This window comes from Eumetopias jubatus, unplaced genomic scaffold (genome assembly GCF_037043125.1).
Source record: "Eumetopias jubatus isolate StellerSeaLion01/CBP00866 unplaced genomic scaffold, mEumJub1_p1.0 scaffold_1, whole genome shotgun sequence".
Lineage (NCBI taxonomy): Eukaryota > Metazoa > Chordata > Mammalia > Carnivora > Otariidae > Eumetopias > Eumetopias jubatus.
In genome coordinates, this window is record NW_028274807.1 from 14,290,770 (window position 1) to 14,306,764 (window position 15,995).

At 45.8% G+C, this 15,995-nt stretch overlaps 1 protein-coding gene across 5 annotated transcripts in view; it reads left to right on the forward strand.

Annotated features, from left to right (window-relative positions):
- TIAM1 (TIAM Rac1 associated GEF 1) overlaps positions 1 to 15,995 on the forward strand; it is a 193,032-nt gene that overhangs the window by 133,276 nt on the left and 43,761 nt on the right. For all 5 annotated transcript variants that reach the window (XM_028114430.2, XM_028114412.2, XM_028114443.2 and 2 more), the window contains one exon: positions 3,347 to 3,571. In XM_028114430.2, coding sequence (XP_027970231.1) covers positions 3,347 to 3,571 — 225 coding nt within the window. The remainder of the gene's footprint in view (positions 1 to 3,346; positions 3,572 to 15,995) is intronic.

Consider the following 15,995-nt stretch of genomic DNA (forward strand, 5'->3'; position numbering starts at 1 on the left):
TTATCTGCTGCTCTCACAGAGGAGGATTTTCCTTCCATACTTTTCAAGGCCAAAGGCAGTCTGGAGGCCAGGGTCTGACGCTATATCTCAGCTAAGAGCAGAGGTGGCAGGGCTTATTCACCTTTAAACCCAAGGCCTGATTGTTATCTCTTGCAGCACGATGAGTGTGCCCATTGGGGGTGGGGAAATATGGTGCCTCGGCATCACTCACTTCCTGTTTTAGTTCTTTGAATCCAGGAACCCTGGTGTTAGATAAAAGCAAATGGCTGCCTGCTGCAACTCACTTGCCCCATACCGCACTGTTCTCTATAAAGAGTGATGCCCGTTTGTCCACCGGGGCCACAAATGCCATCCTAATACCCGGCATGGAGAGGGCAGTGTCAAGAAAGATATTTGGGTGGTGGGTTTTGCTGTTGTTGTTTTTTTTTTAATGTTAAGTCTAGCCTCTATGTGCAGACCTCTGGATAATGGAGAGCTCACTGTGGACCATAAGATGTCTTCATGGACATCTCTAATCAAGAAGCATTCTCCTCCTTCAGCGTCCATTCGCTGTTTTACCTCATTCTTTATAGACAACCTTGGATGCCCATCACGTTCTAAGTCTTTTATTTATTTTTGGTGGCCACCTTGGGCTTTTGGCTTGTCTTGAGCTAATGGTTAATCCCCCTTTAATACCCACTTATCCCTCTGTTGGATCTCCCATCAGCTATACTTACAGAATGACTTTTTGAACCAAAGTGTGTTCTTTTACACTTCTCTTTGATCGGCTTGGCCATGCTTGGGCCTGACCCCTTCTTGGGGTCATCTGAGGCTGGGATCTGGCATCTCACTGGCTGTCATCGAAGTGTTTTTCTGATGGCTACACTGCATAGAGCCCAGTTGAGAAAGCCATGTGCTTCTTTCTCAGCATCTTCTAGATACTTCACTTTGCCACGGCCAGTTATGGGCTTGCTTCTGAGCAGGCTCTGGTTTTCTGTGAGCAAGAAGAGCTTTCCATTTTCTTCTACCATGTACTAATGAGAGTTAACATCTAGTGAGATAGATCCTCAATGTGCCAGATGCTGTGCTTAACCTCACTGAGCGCATTATCGCTTTTACGTAGGAGGAAACTGGGACTGGGAGAGACTCAATAACATGCCCACAGTCACAGAGCAGTTTCACGGGGACATTGGGACAGAAGGACCCCGGCGGGGCACCTCATGGCTCACTTCTGCTGGGCTGCCCACATTCACGTGCTAATACTGAGAATAAGTCACTCAGACAACTGCCTGGAGTCTTTTTCTCGGGCTGCCTGACAAACGACCATGAACTGGGGAGTGTAAAGCAACAGAAATGTATTCTCTCCCCATTCTGGAGGCCAGAAGTCTGCAATGAAGGTGTCAGCAGGGCTGTGCCCCTCTGAAGTCTCTAGGATAGAGCCCCTCCTTGCCTCCTCCAGCCTTTGGTGGCTCCAAGGGTTCCTTGGCCTCCAGCAGCTTCACCCCAGTCGCTGCCCCTGGCTTTACATGTCCTGCTCCTCTTCTCTCTGTGGGTCTCTTCAAAGGACATTTGTCAGTGGCTTTAGGGCCCACCGGATCATCCAGCATGGTCTATCTCAAGCTCATGTATTTAATTACAACTGTGAAGATCCTGTTTCCAAATAAGGTCCCATTCACAGGTTCTGGGACATGGACGTATCTTTTTGAGGGGTCACCGTTTATCCTACTACACACTTTTGTTCCACCATTCATAGTAAGCCTGGGAATTCTTTTAAGGAAAGAAACAAACTTGGGGTGCCTGGATGGCTCAGTCGGTTAGGCGTCTGACTCTTGATTTCGGCTCAGGTTATGATCTCAGGGTCATGAGATCAAGCCCCACATCAGGCTCTGCGCTCAGTGTGGAGCCTGCTTGAGATTCTCTCTCTGTCTCCCTATGCCTCTCCCTCTAAAGGAAAAAAAAAAACAACAACAAACTTACAGATGTTTAAGTCTTCTCTTCTGTTCTTTATATAACCTCCTGTAATACCTAACCAAAAGGGTTGTCTCCAAGAGAAGACTTAAAAAAACAAAACAAAACACTACTTTTCACATGGGGGAAATTTTGTATTTTCAACTCAAATGCTGTCATGCCAGAATCTTTTACCTAAAAATGGAGTGTTTAGCTTCCTAGAATCCCACCTCCACACAGAGAAAAGTATTCTCCTTTCTCTGCCATTGCCTTCCCACTCAAAATGTTTCTTGGAGTATTTTCTGATACAGGATTGATGTCAAGTAGTTTGGGAACCCGAGCGCAGATGGCCACGGGGTGTGACTCGGTGAAGCTGGGGAGTGAGAACGTCTCTCTGGAAACACTTTTCTGAGGCATCAGGGGTGGGATCCTTGGATGCCTGAGGAGTCAAGTGGCTTCTCCTTTCTGCATTTCGTTCCCTACCTTTGCCCTTCACTCACTTCCTTTGTCAAGTTTGCTTTTCCCCTCGAGTCTATAAAGTAAGAGTTGGGCTCTTTTTTTTCTTCTTAGCTGAAACAATACTTTTATTTCCTTTCACGTTCTGCTCTAACCTCTCCCTTTCTCAAACCACTGGCATGTTCTTTGAAACCGGGTTAAAATGCCCCAGGGTCAGTCAAAACCTCCTGTTCTTTTGGGTTGGCCTAGTTCACAGCTGGTCCTTTAGGTCCCCAACTTTGGCAGCTCCCCCAGCGTGCTTTGCAAAAGCAGCAGAACCTTTGGGGACCTTCCAAAAGATGGGTGTGCATTTTGCAAACTCAGCCTGAGGTCCTGATGTAGTTAAACAAAGGGAGGAGGGCACAAAGTGATCATATTTGGTCCTGTAGAGTGTGTTGGGGATCGAGTGCTTTTCTGTGGTCGTAGCCAGAAGCAGCTCCCTGCATGCTGGTTCTCTAGCTGGTTCCGTGGCGGTGATCAAGAGGTGTTAGCTGGCCGTGCCACATGTGTGTGCTGTAGCACGCGCGTGTACAGAACTTACCGCAGTGATCAGAGCAGTTCTACTTTTTCCCCCTCAAAACCGAGGACGGCAGCTAGGATTAGCGTTTGTGAGGAGGAATTGGCTGATGCCCAGAGCATACAGATTCGGGACGGAGTCAGTGTGTTCAGTTGGTGTGTTCAGGACAGGTAGGCATGCTGTCAGATCCAAGTCCAGAACCTTCCGAAACCGAGGCCCCTGTGGTCACCTGACGCTCACTGTAGAGGACGAGCACCTGTGTGCACCGGGGCCGGGGCGGCCCGTGACAAGTGAGCTCCGCGTGCCCTTTCTCGGCGCTTCTGTGCTGTTGTGATCTGACTCGCTGCCACAGCAGATGCTGCTTTTATGTGCGTGTGAAATTAAACATTTTCCGTCTCGCGTTGGCAGGCCTGAAAGCGGGAGATGAGATTCTCGAGATCAATAATCGTGCTGCAGGCGCCCTGAGCTCATCTGTGCTCAAAGATTTCCTCACGCAGCCGTCCCTGGGCCTCCTGGTGAGGACCTACCCTGAGCCCGAGGGAGGCGTGGAGCTGCTAGCCTGCCCCCCGCACCGAGCAGACGGCCCCGTGGACCCCGGCGAGAGCCCCCTGGCCTTTCTCAGCAGCAACCCAGGTACGGCTGTGATGTGGACCTTGCAGGGGTGTGTGTGTGTGTATGTGTGTGTGTGTGCCACTGGACTGGAGCCAGTAGGCATAAAGATGTGTGAGTGAGATGAGCTGGTTCCTCCTGAATGCATGCTTCCTGTTAATTTCCGCAGTTCCGGGCACTTGGGTTCTTGTGGAATACGTGTTTGGTCACCAGCCAGCCTGTCCCACACGGAGAGCTTCAGCAAGCCTCCTGCTGTTTGTCATTTTGGAGAGAGTCAAATGGGTAGAGGCCACCGTCTCTTGCTTGTGGATAGAGATAACAGAGCTACAGAAGGGCCAGGAATCACTGGGGCTCTGGGTCCTAGCTCTGCCGTCCACGTCACCATCCCCCACACCACCCAGCCCTGGCTTTCCTTTCCATGTGAGAGAGGGCATAAGCTGCCCAGAGTGGAAATGCACTCAGAGCTCTCACTTGGTCAGCTGCTCTTGGGCTCCCCCAATCTTGCGTGTGAGCCATGCCCTGCCCCATCTGCTCACAGCTTTTCTCCCTGTCCCTTTGCAACCTCATGCTCCTCCCAGAAGAAGCAACCAGAATGCTGCCTGCCCCCTTGGAACCTTCCTGGGTGGAACCCTGCAGAGCTAGCTCCCTCCTCCAGGTCCCTAGGACCCTCCGAAAACATCTTCATGTGGGCCGCAATCACATGATACTCTTCTTACTGGCTTGTCTCTCTCTTTGTCCCGAGTTTGTTTCCTGGGACTGAGCTTATGTCTTCTTCCTGTGGCTCCACAGGTACCCCATTCTTGTTCCGCGAGAGTCAGTGAATGAGTGCACCCGTCAACAGCGTTATGTCGCTTATTCCCGACCCCATGACCTGATTCTGGAATTGGGGTTGATTTTAGTAAGTTGGGGTTTTGGATTTATTTTGTTTTTAAAACTTGAGTTAAATTAAAATTAAAAAAAAAGTCTTTGGTTTCAAAATCTGAGGGTAGGTACTTTGAGTATTCTTGCCCTGCCATTGTTTTTCAAATTCCCTTCTGAAGTTTGGCTTGATGAGAGAAGATCACCGGCAGAACCCTTGTGAGAGTTCATTCTTTTGGTCAGCGGCTGTCGCAAGAATTTGGCAAGTTGAGGCTTCAGCAAACTGAAGGCGTCTATTGCCGTTGACTTCCTTGAGTCATTATGCCATTGCAGTATCCACACCCCCATCAGATTTTTAGAACAGGACCCAAGTGAGCCGTGTACCCTTAACAGAGAATGGAGACCATGAAGGCTGTTCTTTTGTATGACCACAAGATGGCAGCACCGATCCCATAAAACTCAGTTCACAGAGCGCGGTTTCTGTAATATGACTTTGAATGAGGCATGTTGTTGTAGGTTAGGTTATTTAAAGGATTCTTACAAGATCTGGATGTACAGGCTATGACCAACAGTGTGTGCGCAACTTTTTTTGAATTTTTTTTTTTTCCGTCTGAGCCCTTCCTGTGGGTTATGGATATAAAGCAGGGGTTGGCAAACTACAACCCACCAGTCAGATGCAGCCCACAGCCTGTTTTTGTAAATAAAGTTTTATTGGCACACAGTGCCCATCATTTACGTCTTGTCTCTGGCTACTGTCTCATTGCAAAGGCAGGGTTGAGTAGTAGTGACAGGGACTCGTGGTCTATAAAGCTGGAAATATTCACCCCCTGGCCCTTTACAGATAGTTTCCCTGAGAGAGTATGACTGGAATTGCTCACAATTTGCCCCTTTAAAGACAGTCACTAGTTTAGGGGTGTTTCTTCGTTAAAAAAAGATTGCGCGTGTATGTGTGCATTTTGCAAACTTTTATTAAAATTGTTTTAATGAAAATGTATTTGCATACAAGCATTTTAGAAATACTTGAGTATAGAATATAGAGTATACGTATATATATATAGTGGGTGTCGCATCTTTCATAGGATGGAGTTTTAAACCAACTGACCTTTACCTACTACGTATTACCTCCTTTAGGCCAGTCACCTTTGAAGGCTGAGTGTTAAACCCACCGAACCTACCGGTGTTCAAAACATACTAAGATTTCCATTTTGGAATCATTCTGAGAAGATTCATTGACGCCTTTGCTTTTTTTCCGGTTGAACGATACGTTGGATCTGACATTTGTTGGGTGAGGTGCTCAAAGTCCTTATGACGACTGGGCCATGACTGTGTTCTCAAACTTAAATTTTAGCGAATGCTCTGGTTTTTAATCAGTTTCCCTTTCAGTATTTTGCAATGATTGAAAATCCTTCAGAACAAAGTCTTCTCAAGTCCAAGTCAGATCACCAAACTGGTTCAAGATGAAAACAAGAAATTCGGGTCACTGTGTTAGTTTGCTTGTCAGGTCTCTAAGTCATCTTCAACTTTAATAAGTTCCAGAAGAATTCTCAAATGCTCTGGGCAGTCACAGCCCAGTTGGTGGGGCTGAGGGGGGAAGCCTGGGTCTCCGCCTCTCTGCCTTCTGGTTGCTACTGCTTCCTACTCCCCATTTAACCGTGAAGAATAAGAGGCAAGTAAACAGGATAAAATAACCTGAAAGACTGCTCCATAATGAGGCAGAGATAAAGCAGTGTCTAAGGTCAGCTGCGGTTAAAATAGCAAAGAAAACAACTAGCAAAATGGTACAATGGGGAGGCTGGACTATAGCCTTAGTCTAAATTTAGAAGTAGCTAAAAATAAGCATCCTGAGCGGCAGGTTTGAGGTCTGGTGCAGGGACCATCTTAATGGTGGTCACGGTGCATGGTTGGCAGCCTTGGTGGAGGGCCTGGCAGTGTCTCAGGGACCCGGGGGTCCACGTGAGCCTTAGCGGGTGCCCGGCCATGGGAGGCTGCCCCGGCTGCTCCATATCCTACGAGCCCATTTGGCAGGCTTGGTCCAATCCTGCCCTCAGAACCCAGACTGAAATATGGAATGAACTTGCAGGGCTGGATTATTTCTGAGCCCCCTTTTCTCGTGGAAAGGTTTGTTTCCTCGCTGAAAGCATCACACCCTAGTGGCTGAGAATGGGCTCTGGGACCAGGTTTCTCGGGACTAAGTCCTGTTTCTGTGTTTATTAGCTTCATCTCCCCAAGCCCCGGTGTGCTCGTGCATAAAATGGGGCTATTACCACAGTACTATCTCACTAAATTGCTGTGAGGATGAATTGAGTTATAAAAGTCAAGTGTTTAGCATAGGTCTTAGGAAGTGCTCGATAAACATTACATATTCGAAGCACAATCTCTTATGGGGACGTGAAGATTTTCTGGCTTGGAACCAGAGGCTGCTCATTGCTGATCTCACGGGTGTCTACTCCATCCACCTCAGTCTGCAACAGGTGAGTTGTCTGATTACTGTGTTTATGAATACCTTCCTTATTTTCCTCTCCTGGGTGGAAAGAAATGAGAGACATCTGGGCCCCTTTTCAGAGATCATGATTCACATGGTCTGGACTGGGGCCTAGGGTGCATTTGTTGTGGTTTTGCTTAAAACTTGGGGGATTCCAACGTGCAGCTAGGATTGGGCTCTGCCACGTCGGCTTACCAACTGTGCTTTGGTTGTGGATCCCCTTTTTGTTGTCTTGGTGGAAGGTTACGGTCACATGCAAACCAAATGTAGTGATATTTGTTGATACCATATCGTGGTCTGAGATGTTGTCCTTTTAAAGATTTACTTATTTATTTAAGTGATCTCTACACCCCGCGCGGGGCTCGAGCTCAGGACCTGGAGATCAAGAGTCACATGCTCCATTGACTGAGCCAGCCAGGTGCCCCTGAGATTTTTGTAATGAAAATCTGTTAGGTGATGTGGAGTGCATCTCCGGACTCTCTCCTTGTATAGCAAGGAAGCGTGGTTGAATGTTTTGCTGTGTTGGCTTAGAATACCAGGGACCTCATCCTGAGTGTTCTCCCTAAGACCCAGTTTCCCATTCTCAGTCACTGACCATCCATGGGTCCTTGTTGAAGTCTTTCTTGAGCTACTTTCATCCTTCTTTTTTTAATATTTGTTTACTGGCACACTGGTAAGAAAATGGAGGAAGGATGTCTAGACAAAAAGACAGTCCCTTGAGTGACTGTTATTATAGAAAGAACCTTGGAGCAAAGGGGAAGCTGGGGTAGGAAGTTGCAAAACTGTTTGTGTGAGGTTTCCAAAAAGCTTCTTGAATGTTCCTGTGTGATTTATTTTGAATACCGGTCTCATCTGGAGCTACTAACGTTTCGGGCCAGATAATTCTTTGTTGTGGGGGGGCCCGTCCTAGACACTGGTGTTGACCAGCGTTACTACAAACCGCTGTTAAGTTAGTAGTAAGGAGCCCCTTCCCCCAAGTGGGGCCGATCAAAATATCTTCCGATGTTGCCAAATGTCCCCTGAGCAGCAAAAACTCCCCCTTTTGAGAGCCACTGGCCTGATCTATCAGAAGGTAAACCTACTTCACCCAGTTAGGGAACTATTCACAGCGAACATCAATATAGGAAAGCAAATCTGGATGTAAAATAATTTTTAAAGGTTTTATTAAACATTTATTGAGGGAATTCTGACACAAATACCCTTTTCTGGCATCTCCCTCCCACTCCTATCCCCCTCTTTTGAGTCAAGGGAAGAGCAAAGAACGAATAAATGCTTAGTTTGAGGCCTTTGTCCCAAATGTGAGTAAAACTGTTCTGGCAGAAGATATGTATCACCGAGATTAACTCCTAAAGCAAAGGTATTTCAGTTAGTCATTATGCAAAAGCCCACATTTTGTCCAAGTTGTAAGAATCATACCAGTGGCATCGATGATACCTTTCCAAGGTTGCAGAGTATCTGTTGTGTCTTACACTTTAAATTCTGCCATCAAGGCTCACAGCCATGCCATTTTTATGGTGAGTGCAGCTCTGCTTTATCTTCCCTAAAATTCCACCTGACCTGTTGGGGCAAAGCAGGTGCCCTCATTCAGCTCAGTATTCCAATAAAGATGCCAGGGCTCAGCGAACTGAAGTTGGTTCTTGTTTGAAAAATGGTTGTTCCAGAAACTGAGCCTGGGAGAGCCGGGCGTGTGCAGCTAACTCTGGTCCATAGGAGTTTGAGACAATTGGGCCCATCGTTGGGTTTGGAGAGTCAGCCCCCCGCCTTGATAGACCTCAGGCACATCTGTCTGATGCCCAGTGGAAGAGTGGAGTCTGTTTCGAGTACAGAGATCCCTCCTGCAGGAAGTAGACCGGGCAGTGTGTGTTGTAACAGGAAAAGCTTCCATGACAGCCGGGAGAGTCGAAGGCACCTTGGTCAGAGAAGGAATGGTTGGGCGTGGACAGCGTTTTGATTGGCGGGCAGAGCATGCTTCCCTAGAGTGCCTGTGAAGTGGAAGGGTCTATTCCAGAGTGCTGTTCTGTGCAGATTGTCTGGAGCTTGATTCTGTGATAATAAGACAATCAGGCCTCAGGGAGAGGCAACAAAGAAAGAGGAACCGCACAGATTTATCTCCCTACAAACAAATATGGCCCCGTCCTTCGGAGGCTCTGAGGTCTCATAGATACCAGGAGCGCGTGGTCCTCTGTTTGTTTGTTGATAAAATGTGGAGCCATGTGCGTTTTGTAAACTGTCTGGGTTCTATGATTTTGTCACACAGCGCCTGGCCTGCTTCCTGAGGCCCTGCTGGGGCCAAACCCCTAGTCTTGATTTCCAGCTGGATTGGGTTGTTGACAGCTGTCAAATCCTGTGGGGGGAGTGGGGGATGGTTGAGAATTTAAGAGCCTCCATTTGTATATTTTTAAAGAACACGAATGAACCTTGTATTATTTCACTTTCACAACCAATTAATCGAATCAGTAATGCCTATATCTACAGTTTTCGTGGATTTAAAAATTTCTCTCCATAGAGAAACAGATGCTGACATTTTGTGAAATTCGGCTGGAAAGAAGTTATTTGTCTGCCTTTTTTTTTTTTTAAGTTTAATTGAACGTTGGAGGGTTTTTTTCATAGTCCATATTAAGCTCTCCGTAATTTTTTTTTTATAATTATTTTTGTTTCTTAGCTTTGTGGTAGAGAGGGTGTTTATGCTAATCTTATTATATATATTATGAGTGTTTCTATGGAATTCTTATATGACAGTCAAAAGACTGAAAAGCAAAATAAAATCCTGGCCTAGTGACTAAATTTTATTTCAGCTAAAATTTTTTTTTTAAGATTTTATTTATTTATTTGACAGAAGAGAGAAGGCGAGAGAGGGAACACAAGCAGGGGGAGCGGGAGAGGGAGAAGCAGGCTCCCCATTGAGCAGGGAGCCCGATGCGGGGCTCCATCCCAGGACCCTGGGATCATGACCTGAGCCGAAGGCAGACGCTCAACGACTGAGCCACCCAGGCGCCCCTCAGCTAAATGTTTTTATTGGTAGTATCTAACCTTTTCTTGCCCCCTGGCCCTCAAATCATTTTTTCCTCAAGAGATTTAAACTCAGGCATTAATCAAGACTTTCAGAAAATCAATGTTATAATTGGTTTTTCTTTGGAAACGTTTGAATAAGAGGATCTGCTTATTTAATAACCATTGTTAATGTATCTCGTGAGTGGAAGAGTTTTATCTTCTTTCTTTAAATTTAAGTCCTGAGCAGACTTGAATGAAGTCGGAGTGAATGTGTCTCCACTGAATCAATGAAAGAGAAATCTAAATGTAAGTGTCTGTCCTGCCGACGGTGAGTGGGACGTGCTAGTTGCAAAGGTTTCTAGGTCCCAAGAACGTTATTGCGACGTGAAGACCATTCTGAAAAGTGAAGAAACGATCAGACCTGTTTACAACACTGCATGTTATTCGTGGTGCCTGTGGATGTAGCCAGTAGGTCCTGTGCTGCCCAGCCTCAGCCCTGCTCTATGAGTCCTCATCCTTCAGGGTTGCCCAGCCCCCTGTCCATCCTTTGTCTCTTCCGATTTGGCCCCACTTCTCTGTGCTGCCAAAATGGCGGCTGGGCACCTCCTCTATGCTGGACATTGTGCTAAATGTGGGGATGGAGTGGAGGTGAGGCAGCGGTTCCCTTGGTCTGACCACTTCTTCAGCCACCTGTCAGCCTTGTCCTTGGCTTTCCCATCTCTGATGGTGAGCAGAGCCATCTGTTTGTGTGTGTGCACTGGTGAGTAAACGGGGGCAGCTACCTCCTGGACAAAGAGGGGAATTCCTTCAGTGTCTGTTGTTAGAGGAAAGTGTCTTGTAGTGAAGGGCGTGGGGAGCTGCGGTAGGAAGTTGCGAAACTGTTGGCATTGGGGTTGCCAAAAAACTCGGTGTTTTTCCATTAGATTCTTAGGCTAGGGGGCCTTCGGAGAAGCTGTCAATTCCTGCCTCTCTGGCTCTCTGGCTTTCTTTGATGGCTAAATCCCCCTTACCTGTTTATTGGTCATCTTCTGCTAAGTATCAAACTACCCCAGGACCATCATTTTATTTGCTCGTTCTTTTGGGCTGGGCTCAGCTGGGTGCTTGTTCTGCTGTGCTTGCCTGGAGTCACTCATGTGGCTGTGTCATCTGGCGGCTTGACCGGGGCTGGAGGATTGAGATGGCCTCACTTGCATGTTTGGTGATTGGTTGACTGGACCCCCTCTCTGCCTCAGGCCTCTCATCCTCAAGAGGCTAGCTTGTGGTTTCTCTGTATGGTGAGCGCAGAGATCCTGGAGGCAAAACCAGAAACTGTAGGGACACTGAGGTCTTAGCCTGGAATTCATGTATCATCATCTATGTCACATTTTGTTGATTGAAGCAAGTCACAAGGCCAGCCCCAATTCATGGGGTGGAGAAAAAGTAACACAAAAATCTGTGCTCAAAGGGATGGATAGAATCATCACTTTGCAAACTCTCACAGCTACATGGCTTTTTCTCTTCTTATTTTATTAATTTTTGTCTTCAGCTAAGGGCAAAAGCATGGCATATGGGAGTAAAAAAGAATACATGCTTTAGAATCATATATACTGGGGCACCTGGGTGGCTCAGTCAGTTGAGCATCTGACTTTGGCTCAGGTCATGATCTCAGGGTCCTCGGATCGAGCACCGAGTGGGGCTCCCTGCTCAGTGGGGGGCCTGCTCCCCCCTTCCTCTGCCCCCCTTCTCATGCTCTTTCTGTCTCTCTCAGATGAATAAATAAAATCTTTCTTTTAAGATTTTATTTATGATTTTGACAGAGAGAGACACAGTGAGAGAGGGAACACAAGCAGGGGGAGTGGGAGAGGGAGAAGCAGGCTCTCCCGCTGAGCAGAGAGCCCGATGCAGGGCTCGATCCCAGGACCCTGGGATCATGACCTGAGCCGAAGGCAGACGCTTAATGACTGAGCCACCCAGGCGCCCCTGAATAAATAAAATCCTAAAAAAAAAGAATCATATATACTTACAAGATACTGATTCATAGGAATTCCTTCATATTCTAGATACTAACATTTTTGCCAGTTTTGTGTTGAAGATAACTTTTCTCAGTATGTGTCTTGTGGCTTTTGACAAAGAAGAGTTTTTAATTTTAATAAAATCTGATTTTCTGTCTCATATGATTTGTGCTTTTTATATCGTATTTAAGAAACCCTTCTCTTGCCTAAGGTAACAGACATTGTCTTCTGTATTTTCTTGTAAAAGATTTTATACTTTGGGCTATTCACATGCTTCTGATTTATATCTCCCTGATACTGATTTTTGTGAATGGCGTATGTTAGGGTGCAACTGTATATTTTTCCATCTGAGTAATCTGTCATAACAACATTTATCAGATATGCCATTCCTTTCCCCAGGATCTGCAGTGGCACATCTGCTGTATATCATGCCTTTGTATGCGGGAAGGCTGTTTCTGGGCTTTTTTTTTTTTTTTTTTTTTTAAGATTCTAATTATTTATTTGACAGGGAGCGAGAGCACAAGCAGGGGGAGCTGCAGAGAGAGAGGGAGAAGTAGGCTCCCTGCCGAGCAAGGAGCCCACGGGGCTTGATCCCAGGACCCCGGGATCATGACCTGAGCTGAAGGCAGACGCTTAACCAGTTGAGCCACCCAGGCGCCCCACATCCTGTATTTTTAAACCTACAAATGCCCTCCCTTTGGAATGTGTGGGGTGTTGTTTTATAAACTAAGACTTGCACGTGTGTATATCAGCTCTTTATTATTTTATTGTATATCAGATGTGTGTGTGTGTGTGTGTGTGTGTGTGTGTGTGTGTGTCCCCACTTGAAGTACAAGCATACCGTATTTTATTGTGCGTTGCCATATTGCGCTTTGCAGATACCGTGTTTTACAAATTGAGAATCTGTGGCAACCCTGCCCTGAGCGAGTGTGTTGGCACATTTCCAACGGCATTTGCTCACTTCGTGTCTCTCTGTCACATTTTGGTAATTCTTGCAATATTTTAGGTTTTTTCATTATTATTATTTGTATGGTGATCAGTGATCAGTGATTATGACTTGCAGAAAGCTCAGGTGATTAGTATTTTTTTTTAGCAATAAAGTGTTTTTAAATAAAGATATGTACTTTTGGGGGCGCTTGGCTGGCTGAGTCAATGGAGCATGCAACTCTTGATCTCAGGGTTATACATTAGAGCCTCATGTTGGGTGTAGAGATTACTTAAAAATAAAATCTTAAAAAGAAAATACATTTTTAGACCTAATGCTATTGCGCATTTAATAGACTGCAATGTGGCATAAACATAACGTTTACATGCCCTGGGAAACCAAAAAATTCATTTGACTTGCTTTACTGTGATATTCACTGCATTGCAGTGGTCTGGGGAACCAAACTCACAGTATCTCCTAAGTATGCCTATACGTCCTTTTAGAGAGTTTTTTAGTGAGCTTCTGTTTGTAGCAAGGCTTCTCACTCTTTCTCAGAGAACGTTATAGTCTTCTTATTGAATAATATTTTAGCTGGAAATACAGTTCTGTATGATAGTTTTAGCATTTGAAGATTTCTGTGGTTTAGGGAGGTCATGTCTTCAGATCTTTTATTCTTTCTTGAACTAATTTATTTTTATCCTTTTTATTTTTATCTTTTTATCTATTGAGTGTTTTTTTAATGTTTTTATTTATTTATTTGTTTATTTGAGAGAGAGGACATGAGCAGGGCAGAGGGAGAGAGGGAGAAGCAGACTCTCTACCGAGCAGGGAGCCTGACACGGGGGCTTGATCCCAGGACCCTGAGATCATGACCAGGGCTGAAAGCAGACGCTTAACCGCCTGAGCCACCCAGGTGCCCCTTGAGTGTTTTGTTTTGTTTTGTTTTGTTTATCTGAGGCACCTGGATGGCTCAGTCAGTTAAGCATTCGCCTTCGGCTCAGGTCTTGATCCCAGAGTCCTGGGATTGAGTCCCATTTTGTGCTCTCTCTCTCTCTCAAATACATAAATAAAATTTATTTGAGAGAGAGAGACAGAACGGGTGGAAGGGCAGAGGGAAAGGGAGAGAGGGAATCTCAAGCAGACTCCATGCTCAATGCAGACCCTGATGCGGGACTTGATCTCACGACCCTGAGATCATGACCTGAGCCGAAATCAAGGGTCAGACACTTCACTGACTGAGCCACCTAGGCGCCCCTCTATTGAGTGTTTTATTTGAGTGGTTATAGTTCTCATTTTTAAAATTCTATTAATTTCCCTGATCTTTTTTGAAGTTATCTCTTTTCTTGTTCCTTCTTAAAAAAAAATTTTTTTTTTAAATATACTTGACATTCTATATCTGACGATTGCAGTATCATTCCTTGGGAATCTTATTCTGTTGCTTATTGTGTCTCTTGCTTCTCACTCGTGGGGACCTGGTTCTTCCTGGGTTTTATGATAATGGATTATGGGTTTTTATTTGATCAAGCTCTAACTCTGGGCATTATATGGTACCATCATTAAGTGTGGTTTTCATTAAGAGGGATTTTGATTATGTCTTTGCTGGAGCCCTTGGAATACAAATATACAACAATTTTAAGGCAGTTTTTCATCTTGGGTGTCATATTTGTGTCCTGCCAAAATCCATATATTGAAGCCTTGAGCCCCGATGTGATTGTTCTTTGGAATTGGGGCCTTTGGGAGGTAATTAGGTTTAGATAAAGTTATGAGAGTAGGCCCCCATGATGGGATTAGTGTCCTTATAAGGAGACAAAGAGAGCAGAGCTCACTCTTTTCCTTACACACACGAGGAAAAAGTCATGTGAGCACATAGGGAGATGGTGGCCTTCCATTGGTCCTCACCAAGAACTGAATCTGTGAGCCCCTTGACCTTGGACTACCATCCTTCAGAACTGAGAGAAATAAGTGTCTATCATTTAAGCCACCACATCTGTGGTCTTTTGTTACAGCAGCCCAAGCTGACGAAGACATGGAGTCTCCTGGATGCAGTACATGGTGTAAATTTGAGTCTCAAGCACCCGTGGGGCCAGCCTGTGGTTATCATCTTTGGAGAACCACCCCCCCAACCCACCCCTTGCTCCCTCCCTGCTCTCCTGTCCTGGAGTGTAGGCAGAATCAGACAAGCTTCCTTTCCTTTGTTTGCTCCTTCCTCCCTCTTTCCCTTCCCTTCGCTTCCCTCCCCCTGCCTTCCTTCCCTTCTGTAAGTGAATGCTTTTTTATCTTTTTACATCTTTTTAGACCAAGGGTATAGCCCTTCAGGGGAACCATATGAATGTGGGAGATTCAGTTCTAACTCTCCAACTCCTACAGATCTGATACCTGTTTTCTTTTCTTTTTTTTTTTTAAGATTGTATTTATTATTTATTTGACAGAGAGAGAGAGAGACAGCAAGAGAGAGAACGCAAGCAGGGGGAGTGGGAGAGGGAGAAACAGGCTTCCCGCTGAGCAGGGAGCCTGCTGGGAGGCCCAATCCCAGGACCCCAGGATCATGACCCGAGCCGAAGGCAGACACTCAACCAACTGAGCCATCCAGGCTCCCCATGACACTTTTTTTCAGTATCATGTCTTTATAGAGTTGAAACCAGAGTCTCCAGGGCATTGGTTCCCAGGCTGGGATGGTACTGCTGTTGGGAAATGTGTGGGTGCATTTTTATTGGCACAGAGTCCAGGGAGTGCTAATTGTATTTACTGCCCAGGAGCGAGGGAGACTCAAGTGTCCCTGCCAACTATGTGATTTTGCTCCCCGCTCCCAAATTGTTCATCTCCTACCACCAAAAGATCTCTCTCTCTCTTTGGGAAACACCGCACTAGGGTTTGAGGACTGATGGATTTCCTCAACATTGCCACAGCTTTCAGACTTGCCCACCAGCTCATTTTATTGTCTTCAATTGGGCTCTAGGATTTCTTGGAGCTCGGTTCTGTGTTTAAAAGGATTTTGTTATGTTTTATTTAGCATTCCTAAATGTTTTGTAGAGGTAAGTTTTCCCCTTCCTTCCCTCCTTCCGTCCTTCCTTCCTTCCTTTTTCAGGATACCTAGCCCCATAGTATCATTAACAGTGAAAATCCTTCAGTTTGTTTTCCCACTATTTGGTGAACATCAGCTATACCGCAGGCAACATGTTACACGGTGAGATACGCAGGCTC